This window comes from Myxocyprinus asiaticus, chromosome 6 (genome assembly GCF_019703515.2).
Source record: "Myxocyprinus asiaticus isolate MX2 ecotype Aquarium Trade chromosome 6, UBuf_Myxa_2, whole genome shotgun sequence".
NCBI classification, from domain to species: Eukaryota; Metazoa; Chordata; class Actinopteri; order Cypriniformes; family Catostomidae; genus Myxocyprinus; species Myxocyprinus asiaticus.
This window is the reverse complement of record NC_059349.1, coordinates 23,115,297-23,130,749: the sequence shown is the minus strand read 5'-3', so window position 1 is coordinate 23,130,749 and position 15,453 is coordinate 23,115,297. Positions and strand designations below refer to the sequence as shown.

The window sequence follows — 15,453 nt, the reverse complement described above, 5'->3', positions numbered from 1 at the left end:
CTAGACGTCTGTTATGAGACAGGTTGCTTTAAGTCACCGGTGCACAGAAAATACAAAGGCACAGGCTATTAATAGATTTGATTTAATCTGATTTAGAATTTGAATATGTGTTTTGTCCACATCGCTCTTCCATCACTTTTCCAAAATTGCAGAGTGACCAAAAACAACAAATATTTATTTGTCTAACATTTGGTTAATTGTTTAAATAAAGGAAACAATTATTACCTAAATAAACAGAGAAAAAGCATATATAGAGAATAAGGGCTGACAAAGAGGACATTGACATGGAAATCTGATATAAATAAGGACATGGAAAGAACACATCAGGACAAGAAAGACAGACACATTCTCCATTAGTATAGATAATAACTGTGTCTAAAACAGCTGTCAAAGCCATACAGTATACACAGAAGTGTCATGCGTTAAGATTGTCATTCTGGGTCTTTTGCTTCTAATGGTTCAGTCCCTTAGTTTGCTTTCTCATGTAAAGCTTTCTAAAATGATAATCAGTCTTCACTGATCTCTGCTTTTATGGCATTTCCTTTCAAACAGGAGTCTTATAGCTTTTATAGCAGATGTGTGTTTGTGTGTTTAATTTCTTTCAAGCACTACTGAAATTGTGCTCAAATGATGTGTACTAAGGGAACTGACAGCAGCATGAAATGTTATGTGACCCCCAAAATTAGTTGGACACTTAAATATGAATAGCATTAGATAACAAAATATCAAGCCAAGTGACTGATACTCATACAAATAATGCAAGACCTGTTCTTAGAACTTCTATTTTCTTAGCCATTTCTGCAATTATTTTTAATTACTATTAATTCATTTTTAGTGGATGTATGAAGGTATCACACAGGTATCCTAGCAGAATAAGTAATCAGTTCATTACATTAACTATGGACATTTTCCACTAAGTTTGACAACCAGAAAGTGTTCAACAGTATATCTAATGTTATATTTGAAGTTTTTAAATAAATTCAAACCTCTTTTCGTGAAAAGTGTGTTTGTGCTACCTTTCATTATAATAAATGCCACTTGGTTTGATATTTTGTTATCTAACGCAATGACATTTATACATTTTTAAGAATGTCCAAATAATTTATAAGGCAACTATATTTCAAAGGCATATGGATCACCCTAAGTATACACATGACAACGCTTTTTTTTATTAAATATCTTGTTAATTCATTTCTTTTTGTACTGGTTTGAATCATCTTAAAACTGCAACCATGTATATTTCATTCTATGATTACATTAACATTTACATAAGCAAGTGTGTGTGTGTGTGCATCCTCATTTCACTTTCAGAAGACTCTGCCGATATGCCGATTTAAGTTTCCCATCTCACAGCCTGATTTGGACAATGGTGCGAGATTTTCCCAGAGTGTTGGACACTATGCGGTTTGGGCCAATTTCTCCATCTGTATCTGTAATTCTGTAGGGAGCATGAGAGAAAGGCAATTGATTTAGCTGCTCGCTTCTATTCTCTCAACCAAACAGAAGTTAGTGGGCAATACAACAGACATGCTGATGCCCAGCGCCAGTACCCTTTCACCTGATACCTCTCTGCCCTGCTCTACCTCCTCGCTGTCTAATCTGTGTATGCCTGGGCAGGTTAAGAAAAAGGCTAATCTTAATAAGGATATATAGTCATTTGTCCTCAGAAACAAGCTATCCCTATTTATATAATCCCCAAGATTGATTATATAAGAGTTTTTAAAGCACACCACCGTGCCTTCTTAAAAGCCTCTTAAAGTTTGAAGACATGCGTGGCAAATTATCTGTCCACCATCAAGAGTTCTCTCTCTCTCCCTGTGCGCGTGTGTGTGTGTTTTCTAAGGCCGAGGTAGATTGATTGTCTGTCTGTGTATCTATCTATCTATCTTTCCCCAAGACCCCATGAAATCACATAAAAATTTGTGACTTTTAGGCCATTAAGTGTATTCCTACAAAATTCACATTTAGCAGATATATGCAGTTTCTCTCTTCTGGGAAAACAGACCAAAAATACTGATGACTCTCTCTGCAATATGCAGATTTTTGTCCAATCAAATGCACTCTAGAACGAGACTGTTTATTCTAACACTTGCATTCGATTAAGTAACAAATCATTAGACTGTGATGAAACTAAAGCATTTTAGGATATAAAAGAGGGACGACTAAGACCTGTTTCAATAGATGATACAGGAAATATAGGACAGAAAATTTTACTTGTCAAGTGAAAAAAATTAAACAAGACTCACTCAATCAGGTTTATTACAAAGGGTCATCTCTCACCCACTTCACTGCCAAGACACACTCACATAAACAAAGTCAAAGTACAAAGTCACATAAGAAAGAGGTGCATGACAGAAAAGTAAGTAGTAAAAAGAAAAAGCACAATCCATGAGAGCAAGCATGATTGTTCATATGTTACAGCAGATGGCATGCTGTCATGCTAATTACTGCAAGTGGCAAAATAACAATATGGAAATTAACATATGCAAAATGTGAAAAAACAAGCGTAGAAATGATCATGTTTTGGCAGGTGATAATATTTTGCATGCATTTTCTTGAAAGAGTTGTGAATTTATGCCCCTTCACCGCTAGAGGGAGGTAAAGCTGTAAAGCTAAGTGTTTTTCAGTGTTGCCATGTTCACTTATTATAAGTGACTTTGGGCTTATGTTTTCATAAAGTCACTTAGATTTATACTTTGTGGTCTTATTTCCAGAATGCAGACCATATCTGGGATTCCTAGTGTTTGCTACTGTTTGGCCCCCATAGCAAAATAAAGTATCATCAACCATCAATAGCTGTTGTCAAATATGTCAAAAACATAACGTAATTTGAAACGCTCTATTTTCGTGAGTGCACAAAGCGCAGCGCTACACGATACGACCGTGCGCAAAGTTTTATCCAAGTTTCGCGAGACCAATAATTCTAAGTGCAATTTTCTTGCCAGCATAAGTGGGCATGGGTGGGAGTGTCTGAGCAATCTGTGGGTGTATGTATTGTATGTAAGTGAAGTGGCACAAAGTGCAATTTGCTATTTTTATGAGAAATGAGTCTGTGCTTAGACATTTTAAAAGCACGTCTTATCACAGCACAACTTCCAAACTCAGTTTCTGCAATTGCAGTTTGGAGATTCCACCAGAAGTTGGTAATAAATGTAATGTCCAAACTTGGAAAATATGTGCATATTTGGTATGATTTTTTACCACTTCGTTATTTTGATTACATTTTTGTTTTGTTTGAAATGTAATTTGATCTTAGAAATATTTTAGGATGAAATAAATGAATAAAAAATGTAAAATCAAAGTTAAGTGCGTTCCGATACAATCACTCTTAATACTAGCGATGATTTGTGTCACTAGGTGAAAATGACTCATAATACTTACATTCTTTTTAATTTAAAGGAGCATACATGTAAATAAAAATCCTGACGAGAACCAAATTTTCATGCGTACAAAAAGAGCGTGTCACTGTCATAGAAATATGCCAGACATTCAACAAGGATGCAGTTAATGCACAAAAGAACATAAATCCATTTACACAACCAGCATCTTATGAATGTGCTGTCTTTATTTATATCGCTGGTGCTTGATAGGGAATGGACTTAATAACAGGATGCAGGCAGTGCTGGAGAAGAACCACAGAATTAAATTGTACTTGACCCAGCCCAATGGTGTTTTGTGCGTGCAATTTTGCCAAACCAACTTGCGCCTAGACTAGGCTTGCTTGCATGAAAATACCAAAACTATATGGCCATGCCCACTAACTTTGAATGTATGACTTAAAGCATAGAGCTGTGCTTAGAACTAGCACTCTTAAAATAGGGCCCATGATGTCATTATTAATTGCCTTAGTTTGTTTCCCCCTTCATCCAGTGTTACAGTGCCTTTCTCAGGCCTTTACGAGATAGATAGAGAGATAATAAACTTATTTGGGTGAGGGGAGTCACCTTTTTGAACTTATTTTGTCAGACCAGGTTGCTTGTTTTTTTTATAGTGAGATTTGCCAACTGTGTTTCTGTGTTCTGTGTGCAATCTGTGTTTCTATGACACATTATCATTTTGAATGGGTGGAAAAACAGTAAGCAGTTTGTTAAGACACTGAGAAACTGAAATCTGTGGTGTAAGACAGCAATGTCCAGCATGCAGAGCAAGGAAAGCCAGTCTGGTGAGAAGCTGCATAGAAGAGCTGATAGAAGAGTGTTAGTGAAACAGACGATGCGCCTCATGCTATATTAGCACACAGCAGTGCTTGTGTCTCCCTTTGACCTTTTTGATCTTTCGAGTACCTGTAGCTGATGGGTTCTCCATGCCATCTCCCTTGCCCTTCCATCTGGTCCCCTGGCCTACGGCATCGTTGATATTAGAGTTCAGATGAGGATGAAAGCTTCTGCTGGTGTCATCCTCACCATCTCCAATCATCACCAGCTCTGCCCGAACAGAGCCCTCATAGCTTTGGTTGTCCTCCTCGGCATTCTGGTAGCCCATGAAGATCATGGTGACAGGCTCGTCCGATGGCATGGCATTCAGGATGCCGAGTTTGGAGTCCTCAGAGTATGGTGAGCGTGGCCTGTGGTTTCTGATGTCAGAATCCATGTGCAGGGCTCCTCTGTGCTTCTCTCTTGGATCGTAACACTGTCCAAGCCCATGCCTATCTCCTCTATATAACTCACAGCCGTAGCTATTTCCTTTGCTGTTGTTATAGTACTCCTCTTGTCTGTCATTGTAATTGGGCATGGGCAGGAGAGGAACTCTATGACCCGCATCCTCTGGATAATGTACGCTATCACTGTACACTAGTTCAGGCCATGCAGACAAGTCTACACTGTAGGTATCCTGGTATCCATTGGTTTTGTGGCTGTCTCTATGGGGCTTGCTGGGGGCTGATTGTATGCCATGGGAAGGGCTGTAGGGATATGAAGTGTCTGTTTGCACCAGACTGGACCTCTTCTTTTTCTCAGAAGCCTGTCGCAGAAGCTCCTCCACCTCTACGGGACTGAGTTCATCCACTCCGTTAGCACCAGGCTGGCGGCCGTCTGTGCGTAGGGCATAGACGGATTTCCGGCCATCATCGTAGACCTTGATGCCTCTCTGCTGAAGCTCTTGGGGAGAAATTGTGGCGGTGGAGATGACTTGGCTCTCACCCGTGCGCAAGTCCTTCTGAACGTTAATTTCCATGGCAAACAAAGCTGTGAGGAACAAAAGAAATATGTGCATTGTACAAAAAAAAATAAAAAATGTTATTTTACTGTTTTACATATACTGAATCTGATTTGATGGCTTTTTTCAGTCTACCAGGTTTGACTTGGTCATTTCTTGCTTCTGTTTCCAGGTCTTGTTTCTTCCTCTGATTCAATAAAGGTGTGTTGGGCTTTAGCATATTTGGAACTGTTGAATGAATATGGATTGTTTCTGCAAAAACAGCCATTCATAAATAAATTTAATTCAATTAATAATGCAGCAATTCACAATTTAACAAAAGTATGTTGGCAGTTTGCTTGATTGTTTTGTGGTGATGCTGTTTTGTTACCTGATATGAAATCTGCATTCACTGCCTGTAAACATACAAAGATATTCAAGACCCAAAGTAAAGTTTTCAATTCTGGTCTATACTTAGTCAAATGTATATAAAAATATATCACAATTTCTTATAGCATCCTTTCTTAGGAATTACAAAAGCACTGTACCTTTATAATTTCCTCTGGAGACTTTTCAATGGCTTTGAGTCTCTTTAGAATCAAGCCCTCATTTGTTGATATATTCATTTCTTCTCTCTCCAATGCTTCAATATCTTTCTCTATCCTGCAGAACACAAAGAATATGTGATACAAATTGAAAGTTTAAATATTGAATCTCTAAATATTTTGTTGTGTGTAATGTATCCACTAATTCCTCCAGAATTTCCTAGGCACAACACACACACACACACACACACACACACACACACACACACACATCTGTTACCCGCCTGGGTTAAGTCACACTATAGCAGGGCTTCTCAAACTTTTTTGAACCATAAACCCAAATTCTTTGCGGACCCCTGATCCCACTTACCATCAGAACTAATATGATATTATCTACAAAAAGTATAAAATGATCTCAGTAATTATTTCCAATAAGTTTTAATACATATGAAGCTTGCAGAACGGCCAAGCACTGCTGTCCTTCTGTGTGCAACGTGTTTCAGTTATATTACATTTGGTTTTATGTTTTGAAATGTTTTATTCCATTGTGTTTTAATACGTTTGTAAGATTGTGTATTGTGTTTGATGTACACTTAATGTACTTTGTTCTACACTTAAGTTTTTAAAGTGCTTTATACATAAACTTGACTTTGACTTCCATCCAGCCATTGTACAGCAATTTACAAGTGAGGAATACAGAACAAGCGATTCATAATCAAAGAAAGCAAGAACAAACACCATAAAATGAAGTTAGGGAGACAGTGCGTCATTCATTTCTGGTTTTAGCGCCATCCGCAGTGTGAAGAAACATCACAGAGAACACTACAAAGCTCAAAGAGAACTGATTTTTTTAGTAAATATTATAATTTCCCCCTAGTCAAAGCATGAGGAAAGTACCATATTTTTTTCTGAAGAATATGACAGTTGAGTATTGATCAATTCATTTTTATTTGTTACTATAATATAATTGTATTGTTCATAATTAAAAAGCAGTAATGATACAAAAACACAATTTAATCATTATTCATTGTGTCAAATTGTCCTGTCATTTAACTGTCACTTTTTGCTTTTCTACAAATAAAAGGAAAAAAGGAAAATAAAAAGTTTTCATATTCCTACGTCACAAAGGCTCTATTCTGTTCGGCAGTGAGGGTGACACGATTTATATTCACATACATGACAGTTATACTGAAGTGGAAAATGATATATACTGCATAATTACAATTAAATGAACTAATATTGGCCACTTTTAGACAGATCGTATGGTTAAAGTCAGGGTAACTGTGTTAATATCTTCATTAATAACTGTGAAATATCTTCACATTTGACCTAAAGCTGGATCGTCAATCATCATTTTATACTAACTTATAATATGACAGTAGCATACTTTATAGAGCAAGATTAAACAAAATAACAAAGTAGGCTATATACAGTCAGAAACGGGGAGCTTTCTAATCCAGTGCTGGTCAGCTGTGGCTTGTGAATATTCACGCTCATTTTGGTCGATATAACTTGAAATACACGTCGTTAAACCCCTTCTCTTTTTTTACTGGATGAAGTAATAGCTCCGTGTCTTAATGTATGATGGAAATTGTCCACGGTCATCCGCTGAAACGCCTGTAAATAACACATGTAAAAAGTAATTCGCCCCCCCCCCCCGAGTCTATAAGCGAGATTCATTCACCAATCAGAGAAGTAGCTGCGGCTATTACCATGGGAATAAGTGATTTCTCCAATTTGCATTCCAGAATCTAAAACTTTTTTTTTTAATAGGCTGTTTGAATAAATTATTCTAAACTTCTATGTCATATTTTACACTAGTCAGTAGCTTTAGATTGAGTACATTTTTTATTGTTTTTTTATTATTTATTTGATTATAACATTGCAACACAATTTTCACAATTTTCCACGGACCCCTTGGCTATTTGAAAAGGACAATGTTCGATATATCAAAAATCTGTTCAAAATTTAGCATCTTCAATGTCTTAGCATAATGTTGTCTAAATGTGGTGACAGTCTCATGAATCCCCTAGGAGGAGTATTTAAAAGTTCAGAGACTGCAATATTCAAAAAATCCAAAATGGCCGACTTCCTGTTGGGTGGAGCTAATAACTATAATTATGAAAGTTGTCTGGCTTGATGAGAACTATTTATGTACCAATTTTGCTGACTGTAGGTGAAAACAAGGGTGCTACAGAGGCCATCTTACATGCCCATTTTAAATCTGTTAACTGTCACTGGCCAACAGGTGGGCCGTTTGAGTGTGGCTAAAAAAACAAATTCTTTGTTTTATATCAAAAACTGTTCACATACTAGGTATCAAATTAAAGCTTAAAAACTCAACTTTCACCTTCTGCAGTCTATTTTGCAATTAGAACATTTCAGTGAAAAACATTTTAAAATGTTAAGAGTGCATTTTTAAAACATGCGACATGTGAGCGACAGTAGGCTACTTATGTTTCATGTTCTCTGCTTATGATCCTATCCAATGATTGAAGAAAAAACAGCATGCATTTCATTAGGCTCATCTGAAGAAAAAACAGCATGCATTTCATTAGACCAGTGATCACCGACAGGTGCATGCCGGTTAGAAATCTGTCTGACTTGCTGTGATATCATGACCACGTATGTCAAAAATACTCCTGCGAGAGCGAGGTGGCCGCAGTTGTAGCAGGCTGGCAGTGCCGTTGCATTTCCGAGTTGTGCGAACTGCAAGCACGATGGGAAATCACTTGCTGACCACACAGCTTAATGCTTACTGGCTTAAACAACCGTGATGTTTTGTTCTCTTTTAAAATGTTAGATTTTTTTTTCTCTCTAATATCATGTTTTTATATGTATATATTATATGTGAATATTCCCAACATTCTGACAGTGCAACCTCTGTATGGGATATGTGATTAGTATATTTCTGAAATATCTAAAATACCTGTCTTTATTAAACAAAAAATTTATGGACAGACACATCTTATGGGGGGAAATAAATAAAAGGTACATTGAGTGTTTTGTTCATCATATTTATTTTCATTTAAAAGCAACAGAATTTAAATTGCATCCACTTTATTAACAGCAAAGCCTGCTCTTGTCTACTTTCAAGGAGAGGCGTTCGACATTTCAAATGAGCCTAACTTGAGGGTTCATTGATGAAAATGGCTCAACCATTTTATCCAAAACATCGAAAATAGGGGGTAAATGGGGGAAAAACCCAACTGATCCTCTATTTTTATGTTATCATGTAATCAAAAAAGTCTAATTTCAATAAAATATTGATACTAATTCATTTTAGTTATTGTGCAAATTGTAGAAAATTGTACTTACTCTTTTGCACACATCTGTCAAAACACATGCAATTTGCTTAAATGTATAAAAAATTTAAATCTGGTGTGAACAAGAAACTAACTGTTCAGAGATTTGAACTGTAAAAAAAAAAAAAAAAACTAAAATACTTGGGCCCAGTTGCATAAAGCACCTTAAGTGTAATTTTCCCTTTAGAACGCCCTAAAGTTTCCCTTAAAATTGAAGAAGTTGCAGAAAATAACCATTAAATGTTATTTAAGGGGTTTACAATTGTGCTCAAAGGTTTGCATACCCTGGCAGAAACTGAAATTTTGGCAATGATTTTGAAAATATGACTGATCATGCAAAAAAAAACTGTCTTTTATTTAAGGATAGTGATCATATGAAGCCATTTATTATCACATAGTTGTTTGGCTCCTTTTTAAATTATAATGATAACAGAAATCACCCAAATGGCCCTGATCTAAAGTTTACATACCCTTGAATGTTTGGCCTTGTTACAGACACACAAGGTGACACACACAGGTTTAAACGGCAATTAAAGGTTAATTTCCCACACCTGTGGCTTTTTAAATTGCAATTAATGTCTGTGTATAAATAGTCAATGAGTTTGTTAGCTCTCACGTGGATGCACTGATCAGGCTAGATACTGAGCCATGGGGAGCACAAAAGAACTGCGTAACAAGGTAATTAGGGGTGTGATGAGATCTCGCGATATTAAAACGTGACGATATTTCTCGTTGAGGTGAAAAGCTGTCTCACGATATCAGCATGACGGAGTGTGAGGGTGAAATTAGCATAGAAGATGCCCCCGCCACTTTTAAATCGTTTGTGTGGCAGCATTTTAGGTACCCGGTGGAAACAATAAATGGCGACAGAGTGACAGACAAGACACGAACAAAGGCTGTGTCTCGTTTGGAAGGATGCGTCCTCCGGAGGTCAGCCACATACGTTATCGAGGTTGTCTCATTTCATTTTTTTCTTTTTCTTATTTTTTCCCCAATAAAAAAATAAAATAGAAAATGAAACGAAACAGGCTCGATGAAGTATGCGGCTGATAAATGTGACCTCTGGAGGACACAGCCTTCCAAACGAGACACAGCCAATATGTAATCACTGTAAGAAAATAGTGCCGTACACCACGGCTAACACAAGCACTATGCAAAGACACCTACAGAACCACCGCAGCTCTCAACTAAAATCAACCAGGTCTGAAGAGACTCATGTGAAATCAAACAGGAGAGAAGCCAGTCAGTTGAGTTTGTGGCAAAACCTTTTACAGTGCTTGCATATTGTTCTGTCTTTTACTGCATATGATAATTCATACTCAGAAAGTAGATTTCTGAAAGTGACATTCATTACAAGATGATTAGTTAAAACATTTCAAAATGCACCTGCATTGTTTTGCATTTTGTGACTTTCAGTTGAATAAAAGACTATTTTTCCAGTCATACACACTACTGGCCAAAAGATTTGAAACACTTGCCTGAAATGTTTCTCATGATCTTAAAAATCTTTTGATCTGAAGGTGTATGCTTAAATGTTTGAAATTAGTTTTGTAGACAAAAATATAATTGTGCCACCATATTAATTTATTTCATTACAAAACTAAAATGTATTTTTTTTTTAAAAGTTTTTGAAATTGATGACTTGGACCAAATAATAAAGAAAAGCAGCCAATAAGTGCCCAACATAGATGGGAACTCCTTCAATACTGTTTAAAAAGCATCCCAGGGTGATACGTCAAGAAGTTGAGAAAATGTCAAGAGTACATGTCTGCAAATTCTAGGCAAAGGGTGACTACTTTGAAGATGCTAAAATATAACATAGTTTTGATTTATTTTGGATTTTGTTTAGTCACAACATAATTCACATAGTTCCATTTATGTTATTCCATAGTTTTGATGACTTTACTATTATTCTAAAATGTAAAGAAAAAAAAATATAATAAAGAATGAGTAAATGTTTCAAAACTTTTGACCGGTAGTGTATATAGTGTTAAAATATCGTCTCATCTCGTTCTCGTGAACCCAGTATTGTGTATCGTCTCGTCTCGTGAGGTAAGTGTATCGTCACACCCCTAAAGGTAATGGAACTTTATAAAGCTGGAAAAGGATATAAAAAGATATCCAAAGCCTTGAAAATGCCAGTCAGTACTGTTCAATCACTTATTAAGAAGTGGAAAATTCAGGGATCTCTTGATACCAAGCCAAGGTCAGGTAGACCAAGAAAGATTTCAGCCACAACTGCCTGAAGAATTGTTCAGGATACAAAGAAAAACCCACAGGTAACCTCAAGAGAAATACAGGCTGCTCTGGAAAAAGATGGTGTGGTTGTTTCAAGGAGCACAATACGACGATACTTGAACAAAAATGAGCTGCATGGTCGAGTTGCCAGAAAGAAGCCTTTACTGCACCAATGCCACAAAAAAGCCCGGTTACAATATGCCCGACAACACCTTGACACGCCTCACAGCTTCTGGCACACTGTAATTTGGAGTGACGGGACCAAAATAGAGCTTTATGGTCACAACCATAAGCACTATGTTTAGAGAGGGGTCAACAAGGCCTATAGTGAAAATACCATCCCCACTGTGAAGCATGGTGGTGGCTCACTGATGTTTTGGGGGGTAGTGAGCCCTAAAGGCACGGAGAATCTTGTGAAAATTGATGGCAAGATGAATGCAGCATGTTATCAGAAAATACTGGCAGACAGTTTGCATTCTTCTGCACGAATGCTGCGCATGGGACGCTCTTGGACTTTCCAGCACGACAATGACCCTAAGCACAAGGCCAAGTTGACCCTCCAGTGGTTACAGCAGAAAAAGCTGAAGGTTCTGGAGTGGCTATCACAGTCTCCTGACCTTAATATCATCGAGCCACTCTGGGGAGATCTCAAACATGCGGTTCATGCAAGACGACCAAAGACTTTGCATGACCTGGAGGCATTTTGCCAAGATGAATGGGCAGTTATACCACCTGCAAGAATTTGGGGCCTCATAGACAACTATTACAATAGACTGCACACTGTCATTGATGCTAAAGGGGGCAATACACAGTATTAAGAACTAAGGGTATACAGACTTTTGAACAGGGGTCATTTCATTTTTTTCTTTGTTGCCATGTTTTGTTTTATGATTGTGCCATTCTGTTATAACCTAAAGTTGAATATGAATCCCATAAGAAATAAAAGAAATGTGTTTTGCCTGCTCACTCATGTTTTCTTTAAAAATGGTACATATATTATCAATTCTCCAAGGGTATACAAACTTTTGAGCACAACTGTATAAGTAAAACATCACAATCCCTTTCGGTTTCCTTAAGAACGCCCTTAAAACATGTTAAGTGTTGCATAAAGACCCTTAAGTGCCATTTTTCTAAGTAAACCTTAAGGTTGAGAAGTTAAAGTGTTTCAAAAAAACAAGATGGCTTAGTTTATATAACCAATTGAAGAGTACAGTAGGTTAAGGCAATTTATTTCGCGATAGAAAAAATCTATTGCAGGAGTACATATTTGACCATCACATAATATGAGAAATCGCCAACAAGCTAAAGGGCGATCTAATAGGAACACACACACACAGAAATGTGCCTAGTATTTTCTGCTCTGTGCATCTTTATAAACTGTATAAATGAATGCATTAAAATCACATTTACTCAGATAATTGTGCAAATGTGGTCTTTTGGGAATCATTGACCAATGGAGCTTGGCTGTCCTCTATTGGACATTTCTGATACTGCATCTGAATAAAAACTGCCACCAAAAGGTCATTTTTTTAATATATCGACCTAAAATTTGGATTAGATCTGGGTTAAGACATGTGGCTTTGATTTTCTAATATTTTTACATTTCAGTTGATATATTTAGTATTATTTTATTTATATAAAAAAATAAAAAGATTGTGCAGTCATTTTCATTCAAATAAACAAACTTCTATACATTTTTAATTTCACTCCAAAAACTGTTTTCACTTGCACAATAAACCACCAAGTGTCTTCTTTAAAAAGAGACCAGGTTTAGGTCTGTACTCCCTAGCATTCTTGAGTTACAACAGTTTACGTTATACCCAAATATAGGAAGAAAGGAATAATAACAACAATTAATGTGTTGCCATGGCAACACTATTTAAGATATTAAATACCCCTTTACAATTTTACACCAGCAGTGTCTTGGCATTATCCTAAAGAATTTTGAAGCAATTCATGTAAACAAGAAGGCTATTTCAAAGTCTGTTAAAATAGCCTTACTTCCTGCTGCCAGTTGGTGGCACTATGACTGTGACCCCCATCAGCCCCCATTACCAAACATACAGCTGAATTTTCATCAAAATCATACAATGCACACAGATATAAGGAACTTCCTGTTTCACATTTTTGCCCTTAATTTATTGCCTTGCAATGGCAACACCGTTCTATATATCTTCAATGTCTTGGCATAAGGTTGCCTAAATTTGGTGACAGTCACATGAATACCCTAGGAGGAGTATTCAAAAGTTCAGGGCCTTCAATTTTCAAAAATTGCACATTCAATCCAAAATGGCCGACTTCCTGTTGGGCAGAGCTAATGACTGTAAATTTGAAAATTGTCCAGCTTGAAGAGAACAATATATGTAGCAAGACTGGTGACTGTAGAAGAAACTGACCCCACCACTTTTGTCAAAAGTTGGTGCTACTGAGCTCCCCAGCCAAGCCCATGTGTTAACTTTTGCCCAGGCCCAATGGCCGACAACTCTGATGTGTGTGCAAAATATCATGAAAATGAAAGCATGCCAAGTACCTCAAAAACGTGAATATACATAAAAAGGAATAATGACATTTAATGCATTGCCATGGCAACACTATTTAAGATCCCTTCAGTTTTTAAATCTGCACTGTCTTGACATTATTCTAAAAAATTTGAAGCAATTCAAGTAAACATAAGAGGGATATTTCAAAGTCTGTTAAAAGTGCCACACTTCCTTTTGCCAGTTGATGGCGCTACGACCATGACCCACAAAAGCCCCATCAATGTGATCAGCCCACAAGGCCAAAAATACGGCTCAATTTTGATGTAAATCACACAATGCATGCAGAAGATATGAGACACTTCCTGTTTCTAATTTTTTGACATTACTTTATCATGTCGCCATGGCAACACTGTTCGATATATCGAAAATCTGTTCATAATTTTGCATCAGTGTCTTGGCATGATGTTGCCCACATTTGGTACCTGTAACATGAATCCCCTAGGACGAGTATTTCAAATTCCAGAGCATGCATTTTTCAAACAATCCAAAATGGCCGACTTCCTGTTGGGTGAAGCTTATGACTGTCAGTGCAAAAGTTGTCCAGCTTGATGAGAACTATATATGTACAAAGTTTGGTGACTGTAGCTCAAAAGGGATGTGCTCCAGAGCCCCCCAAACACGCCCATTTTCTAGGTGGCGCTGCAGAGCCCCCTCTACACACCTATCTATGGACTCTGATACGTGTGCAAAATTTGAGCATGTTAAGTGCCCCAAAAGCCCCCGAAACCTTGAAAAAAATAAAAAATAATAATAAATATAGCTGCAAGCAGCAATGACAGCCCAAGCACCATGGGTCCATTGCTTTCAGAAAACAATGCAAGGTGGACACATACATTTGGCATTTGACATTATTCTAAACAATTTTGAAGCAATTTGGGTAAATACAAGAGGACTATTTTAAATTCTGTTGTAAGAGCCACACTTCCTGCTGCCAGGGGGTGGCGCTATGACCGTGACCCAAAATAGTCACATCCATGTGATTAGCCCCCAAGGCTAAACATACATCTAAATTTTGATCACACATTGCACACAGAGATATCAGACACTTCCTGTTTTCCATTTTCTGCCATTAATTTAATGCCTCGCCATGACAACACTGTTCGATATTTCCAAATCTGTTCGCAATTTACACTTGGCATAAATTGGCATAATGTTGTCTAAATGTGGTGACAGTCTCATGAATCACCTAGAAGTATTTAAAAGTTCAGAGAATGCAATATTCAAAAAATCCAAAATGGCCGACTATCTATCTGTCTATTTAATTGTTAATTTTTAATTATTTTGCTAACTGATTCATTTTAAATTTTTGCTATAATTTGCTATAATTATTTATTGAAAAAAATATGTAGATCTAAAGATTATATTGTAATGAAGGAATTTACCATTTTTATTTATCCTTCAAATGGATTTAAATTAAAATTAACAAATGTATTTCAAGGCATTAGGTGTAAAGCTGGTCTAAGTAGAGTTTAGTATGAGCACAGAAGTCATTTAGGCTTGTAATTTCATTGCAATTCTGTGGCAATAGGTCACAATTTGCATTTTTCTCCGTTCTCTGTCAAAATAAATGAAGTGCATTAACTTTGAGTCTATATTCATTATTCATACACAACTGTAATGTTGGGCAAATGAGGACATGCATTAGGTTAGAATACTGCATGCCCACCCATAGAATAATTATTAAAAGCAAAA

At 36.8% G+C, this 15,453-nt stretch overlaps 1 protein-coding gene across 3 annotated transcripts in view; it reads right to left on the bottom strand.

The window, feature by feature from the left end:
• Positions 1 to 123: 123 nt before the first annotated feature.
• The window catches only part of palmda (palmdelphin a), a 29,654-nt gene continuing 14,324 nt past the window's right edge, over positions 124 to 15,453 (bottom strand). For 2 of the 3 annotated variants that reach the window (XM_051700417.1, XM_051700415.1), the window contains exons 5-8: positions 5,682 to 5,796; positions 5,525 to 5,549; positions 5,290 to 5,406; positions 2,246 to 5,183 (exon numbers count right to left, since the gene is read on the bottom strand). In XM_051700417.1, coding sequence (XP_051556377.1) covers positions 4,225 to 5,183; positions 5,290 to 5,406; positions 5,525 to 5,549; positions 5,682 to 5,796 — 1,216 coding nt within the window. In that variant the 3' untranslated portion in view covers positions 2,246 to 4,224. Of the gene's footprint in view, positions 1,439 to 2,245; positions 5,184 to 5,289; positions 5,407 to 5,524; positions 5,550 to 5,681; positions 5,797 to 15,453 lie in introns of those variants that run through there. The other variant, XM_051700416.1, reaches the window with a different exon arrangement.